The sequence below is a fragment of the Haematobia irritans genome, chromosome 5 (assembly GCF_050003625.1).
Source record: "Haematobia irritans isolate KBUSLIRL chromosome 5, ASM5000362v1, whole genome shotgun sequence".
In the NCBI taxonomy this organism is placed as follows: Eukaryota; Metazoa; Arthropoda; class Insecta; order Diptera; family Muscidae; genus Haematobia; species Haematobia irritans.
The window spans coordinates 143015869-143036370 of NC_134401.1; the positions used below are offsets into that span (position 1 = coordinate 143015869).

General features: G+C 29.1%; 2 protein-coding genes across 2 annotated transcripts in view; one reads left to right on the top strand and one right to left on the bottom strand.

Annotated features, from left to right (window-relative positions):
- The window catches only part of LOC142240096 (uncharacterized), a 37215-nt gene extending 17846 nt beyond the window's left edge, over positions 1–19369 (top strand). Inside the window, exon 2 of the mRNA XM_075311813.1 lies at positions 19166–19369. Within this exon, the coding sequence (XP_075167928.1) occupies positions 19166–19369 (204 nt within the window). The remainder of the gene's footprint in view (positions 1–19165) is intronic.
- A 116-nt stretch (positions 19370–19485) lies between these two features.
- On the bottom strand, positions 19486–20253 carry LOC142240097 (odorant receptor 59a-like). Its single transcript, XM_075311814.1, has one exon. The coding sequence runs from the start codon at positions 20251–20253 to the stop codon at positions 19486–19488; it is 768 nt and encodes a 255-aa protein (XP_075167929.1).
- Between the last annotated feature and the right edge of the window lie 249 nt (positions 20254–20502).

Consider the following 20502-nt stretch of genomic DNA (forward strand, 5'->3'; position numbering starts at 1 on the left):
TGTATTAACTTTGTCACTCCTATGGTGGAGGGTACAAAAAGCTTCAAATATAGGCTAGGACTTATTTTTAGGATATAGCAACTTTGGTATAAAGTTTTTTTGGAATCAAGAAAATATTTTAAACTTTGAAGTATCCGTTATAATTTGGATTTTAAAGAGGCTTTTCTTTGTACGTGAATACACAGAAAAAAATTTTACGAAACATTTTCCAATTAAAATCTTTGGGTGTTAAAAAATATTCAATGAAAAATTTAATTAAATCAACAATTTTTTTAATTGAAATAAAAGTCAACAACACAAATTAATAGTATCAATTAATTTTTTAGTTCATACTATCATTTCTGTGATTGAAGACATTTCAATTAAAAAATTAATTGGATCAATTAATTTCGTTATTAAATTAGAATTTTTTTTGTGTGAAAATTCGCTAAATGAGATCTGTATCCTAATTTGAATTTTATTGATCCTAGATTTAAAGCCAGATATGTCGCTACAAAAAGTCTTTGGGAGTCGCATCTTTGACTTGGAATCAATACAAAAATCCTTAAGGGAAGATCAAAATCTTTGGATCCAAGTAATTTTTTTTAGTGTAGCAAGGTTTATCACCACAATGCGAGAAAGTACTGTGTACCAAATACACAGAAAACAAGTAAGGAAAGTCTAAAGTCGGGCGGGGCCGACTATATTATACCCTGCACCACTTTGTAGATCTAAATTTTCGATACCATATCACATCCGTCAAATGTGTTGGGGGCTATATAAAGGTTTGTCCCAAAAAAAACATACATTTAAATATCACTCGATTTGGACAGAATTTGATAGACTTTTACAAAATCTATAGACTCAAAATTTAAGTGGGCTAATGCACTAGGGTGGAACACAATATTAGTAAAAAAAAAATATGTGAAACATTTAAATCTGAAGCAATTTTAAGGAAACTTCGCAAAAGTTTATTTATGATTTATCGCTCGATATATATGTATTAGAAGTTTAAGAAAATTAGAGTCATTTTTACAACTTTTCGACTAAGCAGTGGCGATTTTACAAGGAAAATGTTGGTATTTTGACCATTTTTGTCGAAATCAGAAAAACATATATATGGGAGCTATATCTAAATCTGAACCGATTTCAACCAAATTTGCCACGCATAGCTACAATGCTAATTCTACTCCCTGTGCAAAATTTCAACTAAATCGGAGTTAAAAATTGACCTCTGTGGTCATATGAATGTAAATCGGGCGAAAGTTATATATGGGAGATATATCCAAATCTGAACCGATTTCAACCAAATTTGGCACGCATAGTTACAATGCTAATTCTACTCCCTGTGCAAAATTTCAACTAAATCGGAGTTAAAAATTGGCTTCTGTGGGCAAATGAGTGTAAATCGGACGAAAGCTATATATGGGAGCTATATCTAAATCTGAACCGATTTGGCTGATATTTTGCAAGTTTTTCGAGACCCATAAAATATTCGGATGTACGGAATTTGAGAAAGATCGGTTGATATACACGTCAATTATGACCAGATCGGTGAAAAATATATATGGCAGCTATATCTAAATCTGAACCGATTTTTTCCAAAATCGATAGGGATCGTCTTTGAGCCGAAGCAGGACCATACACCAAATTTTAGGACAATCGGACTAAAACTGCGAGCTGTACTTTGCACACAAGAATACATCAACAGACAGACAGACGGACAGACAGACAGACAGACAGACAGACAGACAGACGGACATCGCTAAATCGACTCAGAATTTAATTCTAAGCCGATCCGTATATTAAAAGGTTGGTCTATGATTACTCCTTCTTGGCGTCACATACAAATGCACAAACTTATTATACCCTGTACCACAGTAGTGGTGAAGGGTATTAAAATGTAAATTCTTTTACAGCAAGAATGAACTACCTCGTGAAATTTGAACTAAATTATACTCCACATTTTGAGATTTCTACAAAGCGTCTTTAAAATCAAGAACATTTAATGCCCTGGTGTACATTTTAACTATAACTCACAAAATTACATCCTCTCATAAAAGAAAAAAATGAACTAAAATTAACGAAAAAAGCATTGGTGCCAAATAATTACCATTTTATTATTTTTATACCCTCCACCATAGGATGGGGGTATATTAACTTTGTCATTCCGTTTGTAACACATCGAAATATTGCTCTAAGACCCCATAAAGTATATTCTGGGTCGTGGTGAAATTCTGAGTCGATCTGAGCATGTCCGTCCGTCCGTCTGTTGAAACGAAACAATCTATCGACTTGAAATTTGGCACAAGTAGTTGTTATTGATGTAGGTCGGATGGTATTGCAAATGGGCCATATCGGTCCACTTTTACGTATGGCCCCCATATAAACAGACCCCAAAATTTGACTTGCGAATCCTCTAAGAGAAGCAAATTTCATCCGATACGGCTGAAATTAGGTACATAGTGTTAGTATATGGTATCTAACAACCATGCAAAAATTGGTCTACATCGGTCCATAATTATATATAGCTCCCATATAAACCGATCACCAGATTTGAACTTCGGAGCCTCTTGGAAGACCAAAACTCATCTGATGCAGCTGAAATTTGGAACGTGGTGTTAATATATGGCCTCAAACACCCATGCAAAAATTGGTCGAAATCGGTCCATAATTATATATAGCCCCCTTATAAACCGATCCCCAGATTTGAACTTCGGAGAATCTTGGAAGACCAAAATTCATCTGATTCAGCTGAAATATGGAAGGTGGTGTTAATATATGGCCTCAAACACCCATGCAAAAATTGGTCGAAATCGGTCCATAATTATATATAGCCCCCATATAAACCAATCCCCAGATTTGACGTCCGGTGCCTTTTAGAGAAGCAAAATTCATCCGATCTGGTTGAAAATTGGTACGTGGAGGTAGTTATGATATTTAATCGGTCCATACACCCAGAAAAAAGTGACCCCTTCTTTAAGTTAAAATGAACTCATTGTGAAGAAAGTTGAACTTCGTATAGCGCCAAAGACATTTTTATTTGTTTGAACGATGTGATTTTCGTAGAAATTAGGAATAATGCATTCCATATATTAGTTAACATTTTCCTATATTTATATACCACTATACTACAGAATGAAAAAATTTAACTAATTTGAATTCATATATGGAATGATTTTATTGAAATTTTTTCATTCATTTCGACAAATCTTACACATTTGTGGTAAAACTTTTATTTCATAATTAGAACTGCTTACCTACGTTTTTAAATACAATTTTATTTATTTCTATAAGCAATTTTATCTTCAATAAAAGACATGTTTTATTAATATATTGAATATATTTATTAAGAATCAACAGCATCGAATCTCTTTGAAATATTAGTTTATTATTCCACTATTTCCAATTTCCGTGTGATATTATCAACTGTAAAACGCACTTTTTCTTCTTCTTGTACTTTTCACTTTTAATAAGTTGCTGCCTAACGATTTTGTCCTCCTTTTACAATTTCAATACCTACAAATATAAAAAATCATAAAACATTTTTGTTGCAAAAGGTTAGCGTCACTGAATATTACCTGATAATTGAAGATTCCAAAATAAAGACAAATGAAAGGGTTGTTATTCTGCTGGTGTTTTCTTTCTTTATACACTATCACGAACATTGATAGATTTATTTAAAAAAAAAACGAAAATTTTTCTCACTAATTTAAAATAACAAATATTTTATATATTTTATTTGTTATTTATTATATTATTTTACCATATTATTTTTTAACAATCTCTCCGTATACCAAAACAACGCGATTCCAACTAAAAAAACAACCGACGCGCAAATATATCGATTACACCCACGCGCAAACACATCGATTACGATGACAGGTATCGATTACAGGTAGAGAATAGAAATTTAGTAAAATTTCCTATATTCTAACAAGTGTGTTTCCTTAAGTTTTGAAAGGATTGCATACTTCTTAGTACGAATGAACTAAAATATTTTTCTATGCCAAGTGTTGTTCGTATGTATGAAAAACTTTCTATTATAAAGGAAGTCGCAATTATCATTTTATAAGAAATTTTACTAATTTTGAGGAAACTTGGTTTTAGTTCGGTTTTTGTTTATTTTTACGAATGCTTTGTTATCGGTGAATAAAATGTTCTTTTTCAGTAGTAAATTCTTATACCCAGCGAAGAAAATAGTATGAGTAAAATTCCATGCCTTATTCTAGTTAATGAACTATTCCTAACTGCTTACAGTTTAGGATTTTTTTACTGAAACGAGTAAATTTTATTATTTTTCACAAAAATTTACCTTAATGGAAATAAAATGGATAAACTATATTGATGAAAAATTTTTCCTTTAGTTTCGAAGGCACTTTTTTCTGGGTGTAATTATATATAGCCCCAATATAAACCGATCCCGAGATTTAGTTTTGGAGCCTCTTGGAGGAGCAAATTTCATCCGAGTCATTGTGCTAGTATATGTCCGTTAACAACCATGCCTAACTAAGTCCATATCGGTCTATAGTTTTATATAGCCCTCAGAAAAATCAATCCCCAATCACACAAAAATTGGTCCATATAAGTTCATAATTGTATATAGTCCCCATCGGTTTATTTGGGGGCTATATATAATATAGATCGATACGGACCCATTTTGGCATGGTTGTTATCAACATACACTAGCGAAATGTACCAAATTTCAACCGGATCGGATGAATTTTGTTCGTCCAAGACGCTCCGGAGGTCAAATCTGGGGATCTGTTTATATAAGGGCTATATATAATTATGGACCGATGTGAACCAATTTTTGCATGGTTGTTAGAGACCATATACAATCACCATGTACCAAATATCAGCCAGATCGGATGAAATATGCTGCTCTTATAGGCTCCGCAAGCCAAATCTGGAGGTCCGTTTATATGGGAGCATATCGGTTCACTTTTACGTATGTGAACCGATATGGCCCATTTGCAATACCATCCGACCTACATCAATAACAACTACTTGTGCCAAGTTTCAAGTCGATAGCTAGTTTCGTTCGGAAGTTAGCGTGATTTGAACAGACGGACGGATATGCTCAGATCGACTCAGAATTTCACCACGACCCAGAATATATATACTTTATGGGGTCTTGGAGCAATATTTCGATGTGTTGCAAACGGAGTGACAAAGTTGGGGTGTATTAACTTTGTCACTCCTATGGTGGAGGGTACAAAAAGCTTCAAATATAGGCTAGGACTTATTTTTAGGATATAGCAACTTTGGTATAAAGTTTTTTTGGAATCAAGAAAATATTTTAAACTTTGAAGTATCCGTTATAATTTGGATTTTAAAGAGGCTTTTCTTTGTACGTGAATACACAGAAAAAAATTTTACGAAACATTTTCCAATTAAAATCTTTGGGTGTTAAAAAATATTCAATGAAAAATTTAATTAAATCAACAATTTTTTTAATTGAAATAAAAGTCAACAACACAAATTAATAGTATCAATTAATTTTTTAGTTCATACTATCATTTCTGTGATTGAAGACATTTCAATTAAAAAATTAATTGGATCAATTAATTTCGTTATTAAATTAGAATTTTTTTTGTGTGAAAATTCGCTAAATGAGATCTGTATCCTAATTTGAATTTTATTGATCCTAGATTTAAAGCCAGATATGTCGCTACAAAAAGTCTTTGGGAGTCGCATCTTTGACTTGGAATCAATACAAAAATCCTTAAGGGAAGATCAAAATCTTTGGATCCAAGTAATTTTTTTTAGTGTAGCAAGGTTTATCACCACAATGCGAGAAAGTACTGTGTACCAAATACACAGAAAACAAGTAAGGAAAGTCTAAAGTCGGGCGGGGCCGACTATATTATACCCTGCACCACTTTGTAGATCTAAATTTTCGATACCATATCACATCCGTCAAATGTGTTGGGGGCTATATAAAGGTTTGTCCCAAAAAAAACATACATTTAAATATCACTCGATTTGGACAGAATTTGATAGACTTTTACAAAATCTATAGACTCAAAATTTAAGTGGGCTAATGCACTAGGGTGGAACACAATATTAGTAAAAAAAAAATATGTGAAACATTTAAATCTGAAGCAATTTTAAGGAAACTTCGCAAAAGTTTATTTATGATTTATCGCTCGATATATATGTATTAGAAGTTTAAGAAAATTAGAGTCATTTTTACAACTTTTCGACTAAGCAGTGGCGATTTTACAAGGAAAATGTTGGTATTTTGACCATTTTTGTCGAAATCAGAAAAACATATATATGGGAGCTATATCTAAATCTGAACCGATTTCAACCAAATTTGCCACGCATAGCTACAATGCTAATTCTACTCCCTGTGCAAAATTTCAACTAAATCGGAGTTAAAAATTGACCTCTGTGGTCATATGAATGTAAATCGGGCGAAAGTTATATATGGGAGATATATCCAAATCTGAACCGATTTCAACCAAATTTGGCACGCATAGTTACAATGCTAATTCTACTCCCTGTGCAAAATTTCAACTAAATCGGAGTTAAAAATTGGCTTCTGTGGGCAAATGAGTGTAAATCGGACGAAAGCTATATATGGGAGCTATATCTAAATCTGAACCGATTTGGCTGATATTTTGCAAGTTTTTCGAGACCCATAAAATATTCGGATGTACGGAATTTGAGAAAGATCGGTTGATATACACGTCAATTATGACCAGATCGGTGAAAAATATATATGGCAGCTATATCTAAATCTGAACCGATTTTTTCCAAAATCGATAGGGATCGTCTTTGAGCCGAAGCAGGACCATACACCAAATTTTAGGACAATCGGACTAAAACTGCGAGCTGTACTTTGCACACAAGAATACATCAACAGACAGACAGACAGACGGACAGACAGACAGACAGACAGACAGACAGACAGACGGACATCGCTAAATCGACTCAGAATTTAATTCTAAGCCGATCCGTATATTAAAAGGTTGGTCTATGATTACTCCTTCTTGGCGTCACATACAAATGCACAAACTTATTATACCCTGTACCACAGTAGTGGTGAAGGGTATTAAAATGTAAATTCTTTTACAGCAAGAATGAACTACCTCGTGAAATTTGAACTAAATTATACTCCACATTTTGAGATTTCTACAAAGCGTCTTTAAAATCAAGAACATTTAATGCCCTGGTGTACATTTTAACTATAACTCACAAAATTACATCCTCTCATAAAAGAAAAAAATGAACTAAAATTAACGAAAAAAGCATTGGTGCCAAATAATTACCATTTTATTATTTTTATACCCTCCACCATAGGATGGGGGTATATTAACTTTGTCATTCCGTTTGTAACACATCGAAATATTGCTCTAAGACCCCATAAAGTATATTCTGGGTCGTGGTGAAATTCTGAGTCGATCTGAGCATGTCCGTCCGTCCGTCTGTTGAAACGAAACAATCTATCGACTTGAAATTTGGCACAAGTAGTTGTTATTGATGTAGGTCGGATGGTATTGCAAATGGGCCATATCGGTCCACTTTTACGTATGGCCCCCATATAAACAGACCCCAAAATTTGACTTGCGAATCCTCTAAGAGAAGCAAATTTCATCCGATACGGCTGAAATTAGGTACATAGTGTTAGTATATGGTATCTAACAACCATGCAAAAATTGGTCTACATCGGTCCATAATTATATATAGCTCCCATATAAACCGATCACCAGATTTGAACTTCGGAGCCTCTTGGAAGACCAAAACTCATCTGATGCAGCTGAAATTTGGAACGTGGTGTTAATATATGGCCTCAAACACCCATGCAAAAATTGGTCGAAATCGGTCCATAATTATATATAGCCCCCTTATAAACCGATCCCCAGATTTGAACTTCGGAGAATCTTGGAAGACCAAAATTCATCTGATTCAGCTGAAATATGGAAGGTGGTGTTAATATATGGCCTCAAACACCCATGCAAAAATTGGTCGAAATCGGTCCATAATTATATATAGCCCCCATATAAACCAATCCCCAGATTTGACGTCCGGTGCCTTTTAGAGAAGCAAAATTCATCCGATCTGGTTGAAAATTGGTACGTGGAGGTAGTTATGATATTTAATCGGTCCATACACCCAGAAAAAAGTGACCCCTTCTTTAAGTTAAAATGAACTCATTGTGAAGAAAGTTGAACTTCGTATAGCGCCAAAGACATTTTTATTTGTTTGAACGATGTGATTTTCGTAGAAATTAGGAATAATGCATTCCATATATTAGTTAACATTTTCCTATATTTATATACCACTATACTACAGAATGAAAAAATTTAACTAATTTGAATTCATATATGGAATGATTTTATTGAAATTTTTTCATTCATTTCGACAAATCTTACACATTTGTGGTAAAACTTTTATTTCATAATTAGAACTGCTTACCTACGTTTTTAAATACAATTTTATTTATTTCTATAAGCAATTTTATCTTCAATAAAAGACATGTTTTATTAATATATTGAATATATTTATTAAGAATCAACAGCATCGAATCTCTTTGAAATATTAGTTTATTATTCCACTATTTCCAATTTCCGTGTGATATTATCAACTGTAAAACGCACTTTTTCTTCTTCTTGTACTTTTCACTTTTAATAAGTTGCTGCCTAACGATTTTGTCCTCCTTTTACAATTTCAATACCTACAAATATAAAAAATCATAAAACATTTTTGTTGCAAAAGGTTAGCGTCACTGAATATTACCTGATAATTGAAGATTCCAAAATAAAGACAAATGAAAGGGTTGTTATTCTGCTGGTGTTTTCTTTCTTTATACACTATCACGAACATTGATAGATTTATTTAAAAAAAAACGAAAATTTTTCTCACTAATTTAAAATAACAAATATTTTATATATTTTATTTGTTATTTATTATATTATTTTACCATATTATTTTTTAACAATCTCTCCGTATACCAAAACAACGCGATTCCAACTAAAAAAACAACCGACGCGCAAATATATCGATTACACCCACGCGCAAACACATCGATTACGATGACAGGTATCGATTACAGGTAGAGAATAGAAATTTAGTAAAATTTCCTATATTCTAACAAGTGTGTTTCCTTAAGTTTTGAAAGGATTGCATACTTCTTAGTACGAATGAACTAAAATATTTTTCTATGCCAAGTGTTGTTCGTATGTATGAAAAACTTTCTATTATAAAGGAAGTCGCAATTATCATTTTATAAGAAATTTTACTAATTTTGAGGAAACTTGGTTTTAGTTCGGTTTTTGTTTATTTTTACGAATGCTTTGTTATCGGTGAATAAAATGTTCTTTTTCAGTAGTAAATTCTTATACCCAGCGAAGAAAATAGTATGAGTAAAATTCCATGCCTTATTCTAGTTAATGAACTATTCCTAACTGCTTACAGTTTAGGATTTTTTTACTGAAACGAGTAAATTTTATTATTTTTCACAAAAATTTACCTTAATGGAAATAAAATGGATAAACTATATTGATGAAAAATTTTTCCTTTAGTTTCGAAGGCACTTTTTTCTGGGTGTAATTATATATAGCCCCAATATAAACCGATCCCGAGATTTAGTTTTGGAGCCTCTTGGAGGAGCAAATTTCATCCGAGTCATTGTGCTAGTATATGTCCGTTAACAACCATGCCTAACTAAGTCCATATCGGTCTATAGTTTTATATAGCCCTCAGAAAAATCAATCCCCAATCACACAAAAATTGGTCCATATAAGTTCATAATTGTATATAGTCCCCACATAAGTGACCCCCATATTTCAATTCTGGCTCTCTACGTATCGTTCAAAAAGTCCATATCGATTCGTAGTTATTTGTAGACTTACCTACACATACCTTTTTTTTGTCTAAAGGCCGGTACTATGTTCATTCTTGCGAAAAACTTTTATAGAAACCATTATTTCGCACATAGAAAGAGGTGTTTATTTAGGTAACTTGGAGCGCTATTTTACAGGGAGCGATATTGAATTAAGTTGGTGGTTGCTGCTTGTTATTACAAAATAAACATTTTATTTTCTTTGGGCAATTGATCTGCTACTCCTTTGATCCTTTGTATAGTTTCGGAACAAAAATATAATCGGTGTTTGTGTTATAAACCCACACAAATAGTTTTAATAAATAAATAATTTCTTAATTCACATTGCAAATGGCGCCATGCTATAAACGTTAGTTTTTCAACTCGAAAAAACAAAGTACCACAAATGGAAAAATTTCGCTAGTTTTTCGCATTTTTTAATTTTGTATAGAGTTTCAACGCGAAAACCGAACAGAGTACCGGCCTTAATATATACCACGTATGGACTAACTCACAATTTAGAAAACGATTTAAGATACCACAATCCAAGTAATTCGATTGTGGATGACAGTCTTTCATAGAAGTTTCTACGCAATCCATGGTGGAGGGTACATAAGACTCGGCCTGGACGAACTTACGGCCGTATATACTTGTTTTATTTTCATTCCTTTTATTTTGGGAATCGTGCACAAATTTTCTTTTGCTTTGGTTCATATTGAACTTATGTGTATGATCATTGCCCAAGATTTTTCGTACTCACTTTAATTTTGTAAATTTTCATAATAGAAAATTTTGCAAAATATCCTTTCGCTATTTAGTTTTAGCTGAATTTGCTTTAAATTCCGGGTTTGGATGTGTTATCGTAATTTAAGTGTAGATGAAATTCCTCCTTACTCATCTTGTATTTGGTGCGTTCTATCATTTGAGTTGGCGAGAAAGTGTGTCTATCTACCCAACAAATACAAGTTTGATTGTTTTTTTGTTAAGACCAAAAGAGCGTGCAACTTCACATAACAGAGAATGAAGGCTATACATTCAGAAAAAAAAGATAAATAACACCTCCAAATTAGTCAATTTCAAACATTATCAATGAAACTATTAAAAATTGTAATACAAAAATTGCACCATTTAATGTCCTTCCCATTACTTTTAAAGTCCTTTATAATCCTGTCTAAAATTCTAACATTTTATTGGTGATGACTTTTTACATTTTTCTCTTTGTGTAACAAGAATGGGTTTTTGGTGTCAGTACTTGCACAATTGCTCCACACTTTTCATTCGTTTGGTTGCAGAAACCTGAAATCAAAGTTTTCTCTGGCGATGTGTTTCCAAGCCAACTAAAACTAAAATAGGAAGTTTTCCTAAAGAAAAAAAAAAAAAAAACTTAAAAAATCACATAGGAAAGGACAACTGGAGGATGAGGGTGGCGAAAACAATATGAATTGGCAAGTTAAGAGGTCGGTTAGCCATGCGATTTGCATTCTAATGAAGATGATAAAATTTAAATATTTGATTATTGAAATGTTTAGATGAAGGATAAGTAGCGAGTGTCTTTAGTAGAAGAGAGATCAAGAGAAATCAGATATGGGAATTTGAAAGACTTACATTTAAGTATTTTGAGTAGCAGCATATTGGATAAAAATAAGATAATTTTGATGTTCATAGTAGTGCATCAATTTGTCACTTATTTCAAACGAATATGTAATTAAAAAAAAAAAACAAGTATATACAGCAGTAAATTCGGCCGGGCCGAATTTTAAATACCCACCACCATGAATCAAGTATAATAGTTTACTATGAAAAATCTTCGTCGTAGTGGGTTACTTGATAATATATAGAATTGTAGTGGGTTTGATGACAAATCTTCTCCCAAACGAGCCAGCTCCCGAAGACAAACTTTAAAGATTCTACCTATGAAGACCAGATAAGATTCTGGATTTATGAGAACCAATTTTGTTTGAGTTTTAGAGAAAATATAAACATATCGTGTATATGTTGTAATTACGCCTTGATTTAAAATCTTAAATTTGTAGATTTTTCCGCATTTATTTAAATACGATGAGTAAAATCTGGAACTTTTACTTTCAGTTTGAAGCAATTTTCATGATCAGTACGCCTGCTACACCTTGAAAGAAGTGTTTTCTTTTTTGAGAAACGTAATTTTAGACAAGCAAAGTTTTTTGTGACACAAATTTTAGAGACAATCGTTGAATAAACGAAAACACTTGATAAGAAAAAGAAATTTCGTTTGTCTAAAATTTTATTATAGATTACTAATTTCCAGCAAATCGGATAAAAACTACGGATTCTAGAAGCCCAAGAAATAAAGCCGGGAGATCGGTGTATATGGGGGCTATACCTAAACATGGACCGATAGGCACCATTTGCTACTCACATATTTGTGATCTTAAAATACCTCCAGATTTTCAATTTCAAACAAATCGGCCAGAAAATATAGTCTCTAGACGCCCAAGAAGTAAAAATCGAGAGATCAGTCTATATGGGGGTTATACCAAAAAATGGATGCCGAAAATGGTGCCCATCGGACCATTTTCGGCACACCTTTTTATGGTCCTAAAAGAACTCTACATTTTCAATTTCAGGAAAATCGTATAGAAAATATAGTTTCTAGAAGCCCAAGAAGAAAAATCGGGAAATCAGTCTCTATGGGGGCTATATCAAAACATGGACCGATGAGCACCATTTTCGGCACACCTTTTTATGGTCCTCAAATACCTCTAGATTTCCAATTTCAGGCAAATCGGATGGTAAATATAGTTTCTAGAAGCCCTAAAAGCAAAATCGGGATATCGGTCTATATGGGGGCTATACAAAAACATGGACCGATGAGAACCATTTTCGGCACACCTTTTTATGGTCCTCAAATACCTCTATATTTTCAATTTCAGGTAAATTGGATAAAAACTACGGTTTTTATAGGCCCAAGACTCCAAATCGGGAGGTTGTTTTATATGGGGGCTGTATCAAAACATGGACCGATGCAGACCATTTTAGTATGAAAAACAAAAACCTTTTTTTCTTCGAAAGAAATGTTTTATTTTTTTAATATTTGCAATACTATATGTTATGATCTCTCCAATTATTGACATATTTTTTTTTTGGTGTTTGGTGATAGTATGACCTTATAACAAAATATTGTAAAAATTTTATTCTTATACAAAAATTTTTTCAAAATTTTATTTCTATAGAGAATTTTCTCAAAATTTTATTTCTATAGAAAATTTTCTCAAGATTTTATTTCTATAGAGAATTTTCTCAAATTTTTATTTTATTTCCATTCATTGCAATCGTATTGAATCTGTTCAGAAACAATTTTTACTGTTTTGTTTACGTCGGAATAACTGGACACCTCAAACCTTGCCGTCTTACAAAGAAAGACTATCGCTTATCAAATTACCTACACTGAAAAGTAGACGTACCATGCTGAATATCTGTTTTACGGTTGATGTAATTAACGGAAGATTTAAATCTGATTTCCTTATTAACAGCATATCGTTCAATGTACCATTTAGACCTACCCGCAACTATGAACTGCTCCACATTGAATACTTTCGAACGAACTTTGAAAACAACGATCAACTTTGCCGTCTTTGTAATGAATTCAATAATTTTTATCATTATCTTGATTTGTCAGAAGAGATATACAATAAAAAGAAAAAGATAACATTATTACTAAATACTCGATATATTAACAAACCATATGTATATAATGTAATATATTACTGTTAGTCTGTAAGGGTTTAATCCATAGATGAAAAAACAAAATTCAAAATTTTGTCAAAATGTTATTTCTATAGAAAATTTTGCCAAATTATATTTTATAGAAAATTTTGCCAAAATTTTATTTCTATAGAAAATTTTCTCAAAATTTTATTTCTATAGAAAATTTTGTCAAAATTTTATTTTTATAGAAGTTTTTTCCAAAATTTATTTTTATAGAATATGTTATTTGGTCAAAATTTGATTTCTATAGAAAATGTTGTCAAAATTTAATTTCTATAGAAAATTTTTTCAAAATTTTATTTCTGTAGAAAATTTTGTCAAAATTGTATTTCTATTGAACATTTTGTCAAAATTTTATTTCTAAAGAAAATTTTGTCAAAATTGTATTTCTATAGAAAATGTTGTCAACATTTTATTTCTATAGAAAATTTAGTCAAAATTTTTTTCTATAGAAAATTTTGTCAACATTTTATTACTATAGAAAATTTTGTAAATTTTTTTCTATAGAAAATTTTGTAAATATTTTATCTATAGAAAATTTTGTCAACATTTTATTTCTATAGAAAATTTTCTCAAAATTTTATTTCTATAGAAAATTATTTCAAAATTTTATTTTTATTGAAAATTTTGTCAAACTTTTATTTCTACAGAAAATTTTCTCATAATTTTATTTCTATAGAAAATTTTTTCCAAATTTTTTTCTATAGAAATATTTGTCAAAATTTTATTTCTATAGAAAATTTTCTCAAAAAATTTTTTTTAACGAAAATTTTCACAAAATTTTATTTCTATAAAAAATTTTCCCAAAGTTTTATTCCTATAGAAATTTTTGTCTAAGTTTTATTTCTGTAGAAAATTTTCTCAAAATGTTATTTCTATAGAAAATTTTCTCAAAATTTTATTTTTATAGAATCTTTTGCCAAAATTTTATTTTTATAGAATATTTTGTCAAAAATTTGTTTTTATAGAAAATGTTGTCAAAATTTTATTTCTATAGAAAATTTTGTCAAAACTTTATTTCTATAGAAAATTTCGTCAAAAGGTTATTTCAATAGAAATTTTTGTCAAAATTTTAATTCTATTGAATATTTTTTCAAAATTGTATTTCTATTGAACATTTTGTCAAAATTTTATTTCTATAGAAAATTTTGTCAAAATTTTATTTCTATTGAATTATTTTTCATAATTGTATTTTTATAGAAAATTTTGTCAAATTTTTATTTCTATAGAAAAGTTTGTAAATTTTTTTCTATAGAAAAATTTTTAAATATTTTTTCTATAGAAAATTTTGTCAAAATTTTATTTCTATAGAAAATTGTGTCAAAATTTTATTTCTATTGAAAATTTTGTCAAACTTTTATTTCTACAGAAAATTTTCTCAAAATTTTATTTCTATAGAAATTTTTTCCAAATTTTTTTCTATAGAAATTTTTGTCAAAATTTTATTTCTATAGAAAATTTTCTCAAAATTTTATTTCTAACGAAAATTTTCTCAAAATTTTATTTCTATAGAAAATTTTCCCAAAGTTTTATTCCTATAGAAATTTTTGTCTAAGTTTTATTTCTGTGGAAAATTTTCTCAAAATGTTATTTCTATAGAAAATTTTCTCAAAATTTTATTTTTATAGAATCTTTTGGCAAAATGTTATTTTTATAGAATATTTTGTCAAAAATTTGTTTTTATAGAAAATGTTGTCAAAATTTTATTTCTACCGAAAGTTTTGTCAAAACTTTATTTCTATAGAACATTTTGAAAATATTTTTTCCATAGAAAATTTTGTCAAAATTTTATTTCTATAGAAAATTTTGTCAAAATTTTATTTCTATAGAAAATTTTGTCAAAATTTTATTTCTATCGAAAATTTTGTCAAAATTTTATTTCTATCGAAAATTTTGTCAAAATTTTATTTCTATAGAAAATTTTGTCAAAAGGTTATTTCAATAGAAATTTTTGTCAAAATTTTAATTCTATTGAATATTTTTTCAAAATTGTATTTCTATTGAACATTTTGTCAAAATTTTATTTCTATAGAAAATTTTGTCAAAATTTTATTTCTATTGAATATTTTTTCATAATTGTATTTTTATAGAAAATTTTGTCAAATTTTTATTTCTATCGCAAAGTTTGTAAATTTTTTTCTATAGAAAATTTTTTAATTATTTTTTCTATAGAAAATTTTGTCAAAATTTTATTTCTATAGAAAATTTTGTCAAAATTTTATTTCTATAGAAAATTTTTTCAATTTTTTTTTTTTATAGAAATTTTTGTCAAAATTTTATTTCTATAAAAAATTTTGTCAAAATTTAATTTGTATAAAAAATTTTGTCGAAATTTTATTTCTATAGAAAATTTTCCCAAAGTTTTATTTCTATAGAAATTTTTGTCTAAGTTTTATTTCTGTAGAAAATTTTCTCAAAATGTTATTTCTATAGAAAATTTTCTCAAAATTTTATTTTTATAGAATCTTTTGCAAAATTTTATTTTTATAGAATATTTTGTCAAAAATTTGTTTTTATAGAAAATGTTGTCAAAATTTTATTTCTACCGAAAGTTTTGTCAAAACTTTATTTCTATAGAACATTTTGAAAATATTTTTTCCATAGAAAATTTTGTCAAAATTTTATTTCTATAGAAAATTTTGTCAAAATTTTATTTCTATAGAAAATTTTGTCAAAATTTTATTTCTATAGAAAATTTTGTCAAAAGGTTATTTCTATAGAAATTTTTGTCAAAATTTTAATTCTATTGAATATTTTTTCAAAATTGTATTTCTATTGAACATTTTGTCAAAATTTTATTTCTATAGAAAATTTTGTCAAAATTTTATTTCTATTGAATATTTTTTCATAATTGTATTTTTATAGAAAATTTTGTCAAATTTTTATTTCTATAGAAAAGTTTGTAAATTTTTTTCTATAGAAAATTTTTTAAATATTTTTTCTATAGAAAATTTTGTCAAAATTTTATTTCTATAGAACATTTTGTCAAAATTTTATTTGTATAAAAAATTTTGTCGAAATTTTATTTCTATAGAAAATTTTTCAAAATTTTATTTCTATAGAAAATTTTCTCAACATTTTATTTCTAAGGACAATTTTCTCAAAATTTTATTTCTATAGAAAATTTTCCCAAAATTTTATTTCTATAGAAATTTTTGTCAAAATTTTATTTCTATAGAAAATGTTCTCAAAATTTTATTTCTATAGAAAATTTTGTCAAAATTTTATTTTGATTGAAAATGTTGTCATAATTTTATTTCTATAGAAAATTTTGTCAAAATGTTATTTCTCTAGAAAATATTGTCAAAATTTTATTTCTATAGAAAATTTTTTCAAAATTTTATTTCTATAGAAAATTTTGTCAAAATTTTATTTCTATAGAAAATTTTGTCAAAATTTTACTTCTATAGAAAATTTTGTCAAAATTTTATTTCTATAGAAAATTTTGTCATAATTTTATTTCTCTAGAAACTTTTGTCAAAGTTTTATTTCTGTATAAAATTTTCTGAAAATTTTATTTCTATATAAAATTTTCACAAAATTTTATTTTTATAGAAACTTTTTCCAAAATTTTATTTTTATAGAATATTTTGTGAAAATTTTATTTCTATAGAAAATGTTGTCAAAATTTTATTTCTACCGAAAATTTTGTCAAAACTTTATTTCTGTAGAACATTTTGAAAATATTTGTTCTATAGAAAATGTTGTCAAATGTTTATTTCTACCGAAAATTTTGTCAAAACTTTATTTCTATAGAACATTTTGTCAAAATTTTATTTCTATTGAATATTTTTTTAAAATTGTATTTCCATAGAAAATTTTGTCATCATTTTATTTCTATAGAAAATTTTGTCATAATTTTATTTTTATAGAAAATTTTGTCAAAATTTTATTTTTATATAAAAGTTTGTCAAAATGTTACTTCTGTATAAATTTTTTTTTCAAAATTCTATTTCGATAGAAAATTTTGCCAACATTTTATTTCTATGGAAAAATTTACCAAAATTTTATTTGTATAGAAAATTTTATCGAAATGTTAGTTCAATAGAAAATGTTGTTGAAATTTTATTGCTATATAAAATTTAGGCAAAAATTTTTATTTCTATAGAAAATAAAATTTTTTCTATAGAAAATTTTGTCTAACTTTTATTTGTATAAACATTTTTGCCAAAATTTTATTTCTATACAAAATTTTGTCAAAATATTATTTCTCTAGAAAATGTTGTCAAAATTTTATTTTGATAGAAAATTTTGTCAAAATTTTATTTCTATTTAAAATTTTGTCAAAATTTTATTTTTATAGAAAATTTTGTCAAAATTTTATTTTTATAGAAAATTTTGTCAAAATTTTATTTTTATATAAAAGTTTGTCAAATGTTTTCAAAATTTGTTTTCAAAATTTATTTCTATAGAAAATGTGGTCAAAATTTTATTTCTATAGAAAATTTTGTCATAATTTTAGTTCCATAGAAAATTTTGTCAACATTTTATTTCTATAGAAAATTTTGTCAACATTTTATTTCTATAGAAAATTTTGTCAAAACTTTATCATTGTTTGCAGAACCAACCAAAACATCAAAATTTCTACCAATCTAACTGTTTTTTCAGTGAAGTGTTTCACTGAAAAAACAGTGAACCCACCTGGAAGAAAACTTTTGGATAATTTTGGAAAATTTTTGAATATTTTTAGAAAATTTTAACTAAACAGTATAACAAACGCTGGCATCACACCGATATCACAAAAATAAGTGAATATTTTTCGAAAATTCTAGAAAATTTTTAGACATTAATAATTTATCAAAGAAACTTTTGTAATTTAAAGAAAAAAATTGGAGTTCAAAATTGCAGGAAACGTTCTCCAAACTTTTGGTAGAATTCTACACTGAAAAAACAGTGAACCCACCACGAAAGATAACTTTCGATTAATTTTAGAAAATTTGGAACTTTTTTAGAAAATTTTAACTAAACGGTATTACAGGCGCTGGCATCACTCCGATATGGCAAAAATAAGTAAATATTTTTCGACAAATTCAAGAAAATTTATTAGACATAACTAAATTTTTTCAGTAGTTAAAGAAAATTTTGTAGTTTTAAGAGAAATCTTGGAGTTCAAAATTGCAAGAATGTCTTTAGTGACATACGAAATTCACGATGGACACATTTTTGGTAAAATTTACAAATTTAAAGAAATAATGAACTATTTTGTAAGAAATACGAAATTAGGAAATCTTTATGCTTTATTTGTGTATAACCTTTTCCCGTTTTTTAGTTCATTTAACTAACATACGCAAAAAATTATTTGACTAAAATAAACTTTTTCCAAACATAATGATTCTATGAACTAGTATAAAGTTAATATGGCTTTAGTGAAATAGAGAGTTCACTTTTTTTTGAGTGTAGCAACTGTGGCAACCGTGATGACGAACGCACAAAAAAAAACGTGACCTCAGATTGATTTAGCACCATTTCCGGGACCAAAGGGAATATTTTCATGGCTTTTTCAACGCTACACTTTTTTGCAGGGTTTATTTTAAAGAAATTTATCGTTAATACTGTGTAAATCTTTCATATTGGGTCAATTTATTCTTCTGGTTTATTTTTTTAATTTAGAACCCGATATCCAGTTTTACAAAAGTGCTAAAACTGGATGTCAATTCGGTCAATAGAGGTCATGAGGATACTGTAACAGAAAATCCTGTTCCAATAGTTCGACCACCGCTTATAGTATCGGGGAAATGGGACCCCCAGGCATGGTTTGAATCGTTATTTGAAGCTTCTACTAATGCCATTAATTGGAACTCCATTATTGTCTAATGTTATTTTATTTTATTGGCTTTCGGTTTATCATTTGAAATGCTTCATTCATTATGAATTGTTTGAAATTAATTTTTTCATTCAACATTAAAATCACCACTTTTGTCCTTCTATACTTACGCTTGAATATTCTTATGATCCTGTATGCAACGCCTCAACTCCATCACATTCTCATCCTCGGACAATTTTGTATCCTTACCAATACGCTGCACACGATCGGCCAGACTCCGCAAATGGTATATCATCAGAGTAATGTAGCACAAGGGATACATGTCATTGTTGCCATTTTGGAAAACAGTGAATGTTTGCGACAAATTTTGAAAGATGTAAGCAGCCAAATAATTTTTCTGTTCACTCACAAATATCGTCGGAAACCAGGCATTATAGACCAACTGATGATTGGCCCATCCAATGTAGGCAAAACCCAAAGCACAAAATCCATAGAATGAGATATACACCGCGTAAAACCAATGACACAAGCGTACGGCCGTAAAGATATTCGCACGATCCGAGGCATGAGGATTGCAACGCTTATCCAATTGTTCCAAATAATCGTTGGCCTTCAGGAGTAAGCGACGATTATACAGTATGGCCAATTCCTTGGTCATAGACACAGCAATGGTTATGCTCAACGAAAGATTTCCAATGACTTCCTGCACTGACTTCACCAGCATCAGATTGGCCAACATAGTGGCTGGGAGACAGAAGCCTGCCACAAAATTAATTACCACTGCATACACCAAGTACAAGAAATGCCAGACAGGGTGGGCCTTTGCTACCGCTGGTGGATGAATACCAATGATGGAGAAATTCCACCAAAGATATTTCAGACCATAGACAGAGTCTAATTGTTGGCCCACATCTTTGGTCTGTCTCAATTGCATTTTGACGCCAATGGGCTAGAATGTGAAATGTTTGTCTTGGGCTCGGTTCGTCGGTGATTGGATTGATAATTGTTTGTTCAATGGTTGGTTGGAGTGAAATGCCGTTTCTTCCTGTTGGGAATGGCTGTCGAACGAAGACAAATTGAAAAATGACTGAGGTGTAAATGAATTTGTTAAAGGGTTTTTATATGTATCGATTTAAGGTAGGGGCAATTTTTGTATAAGAAACAAAGAGTAATGATATCCCGA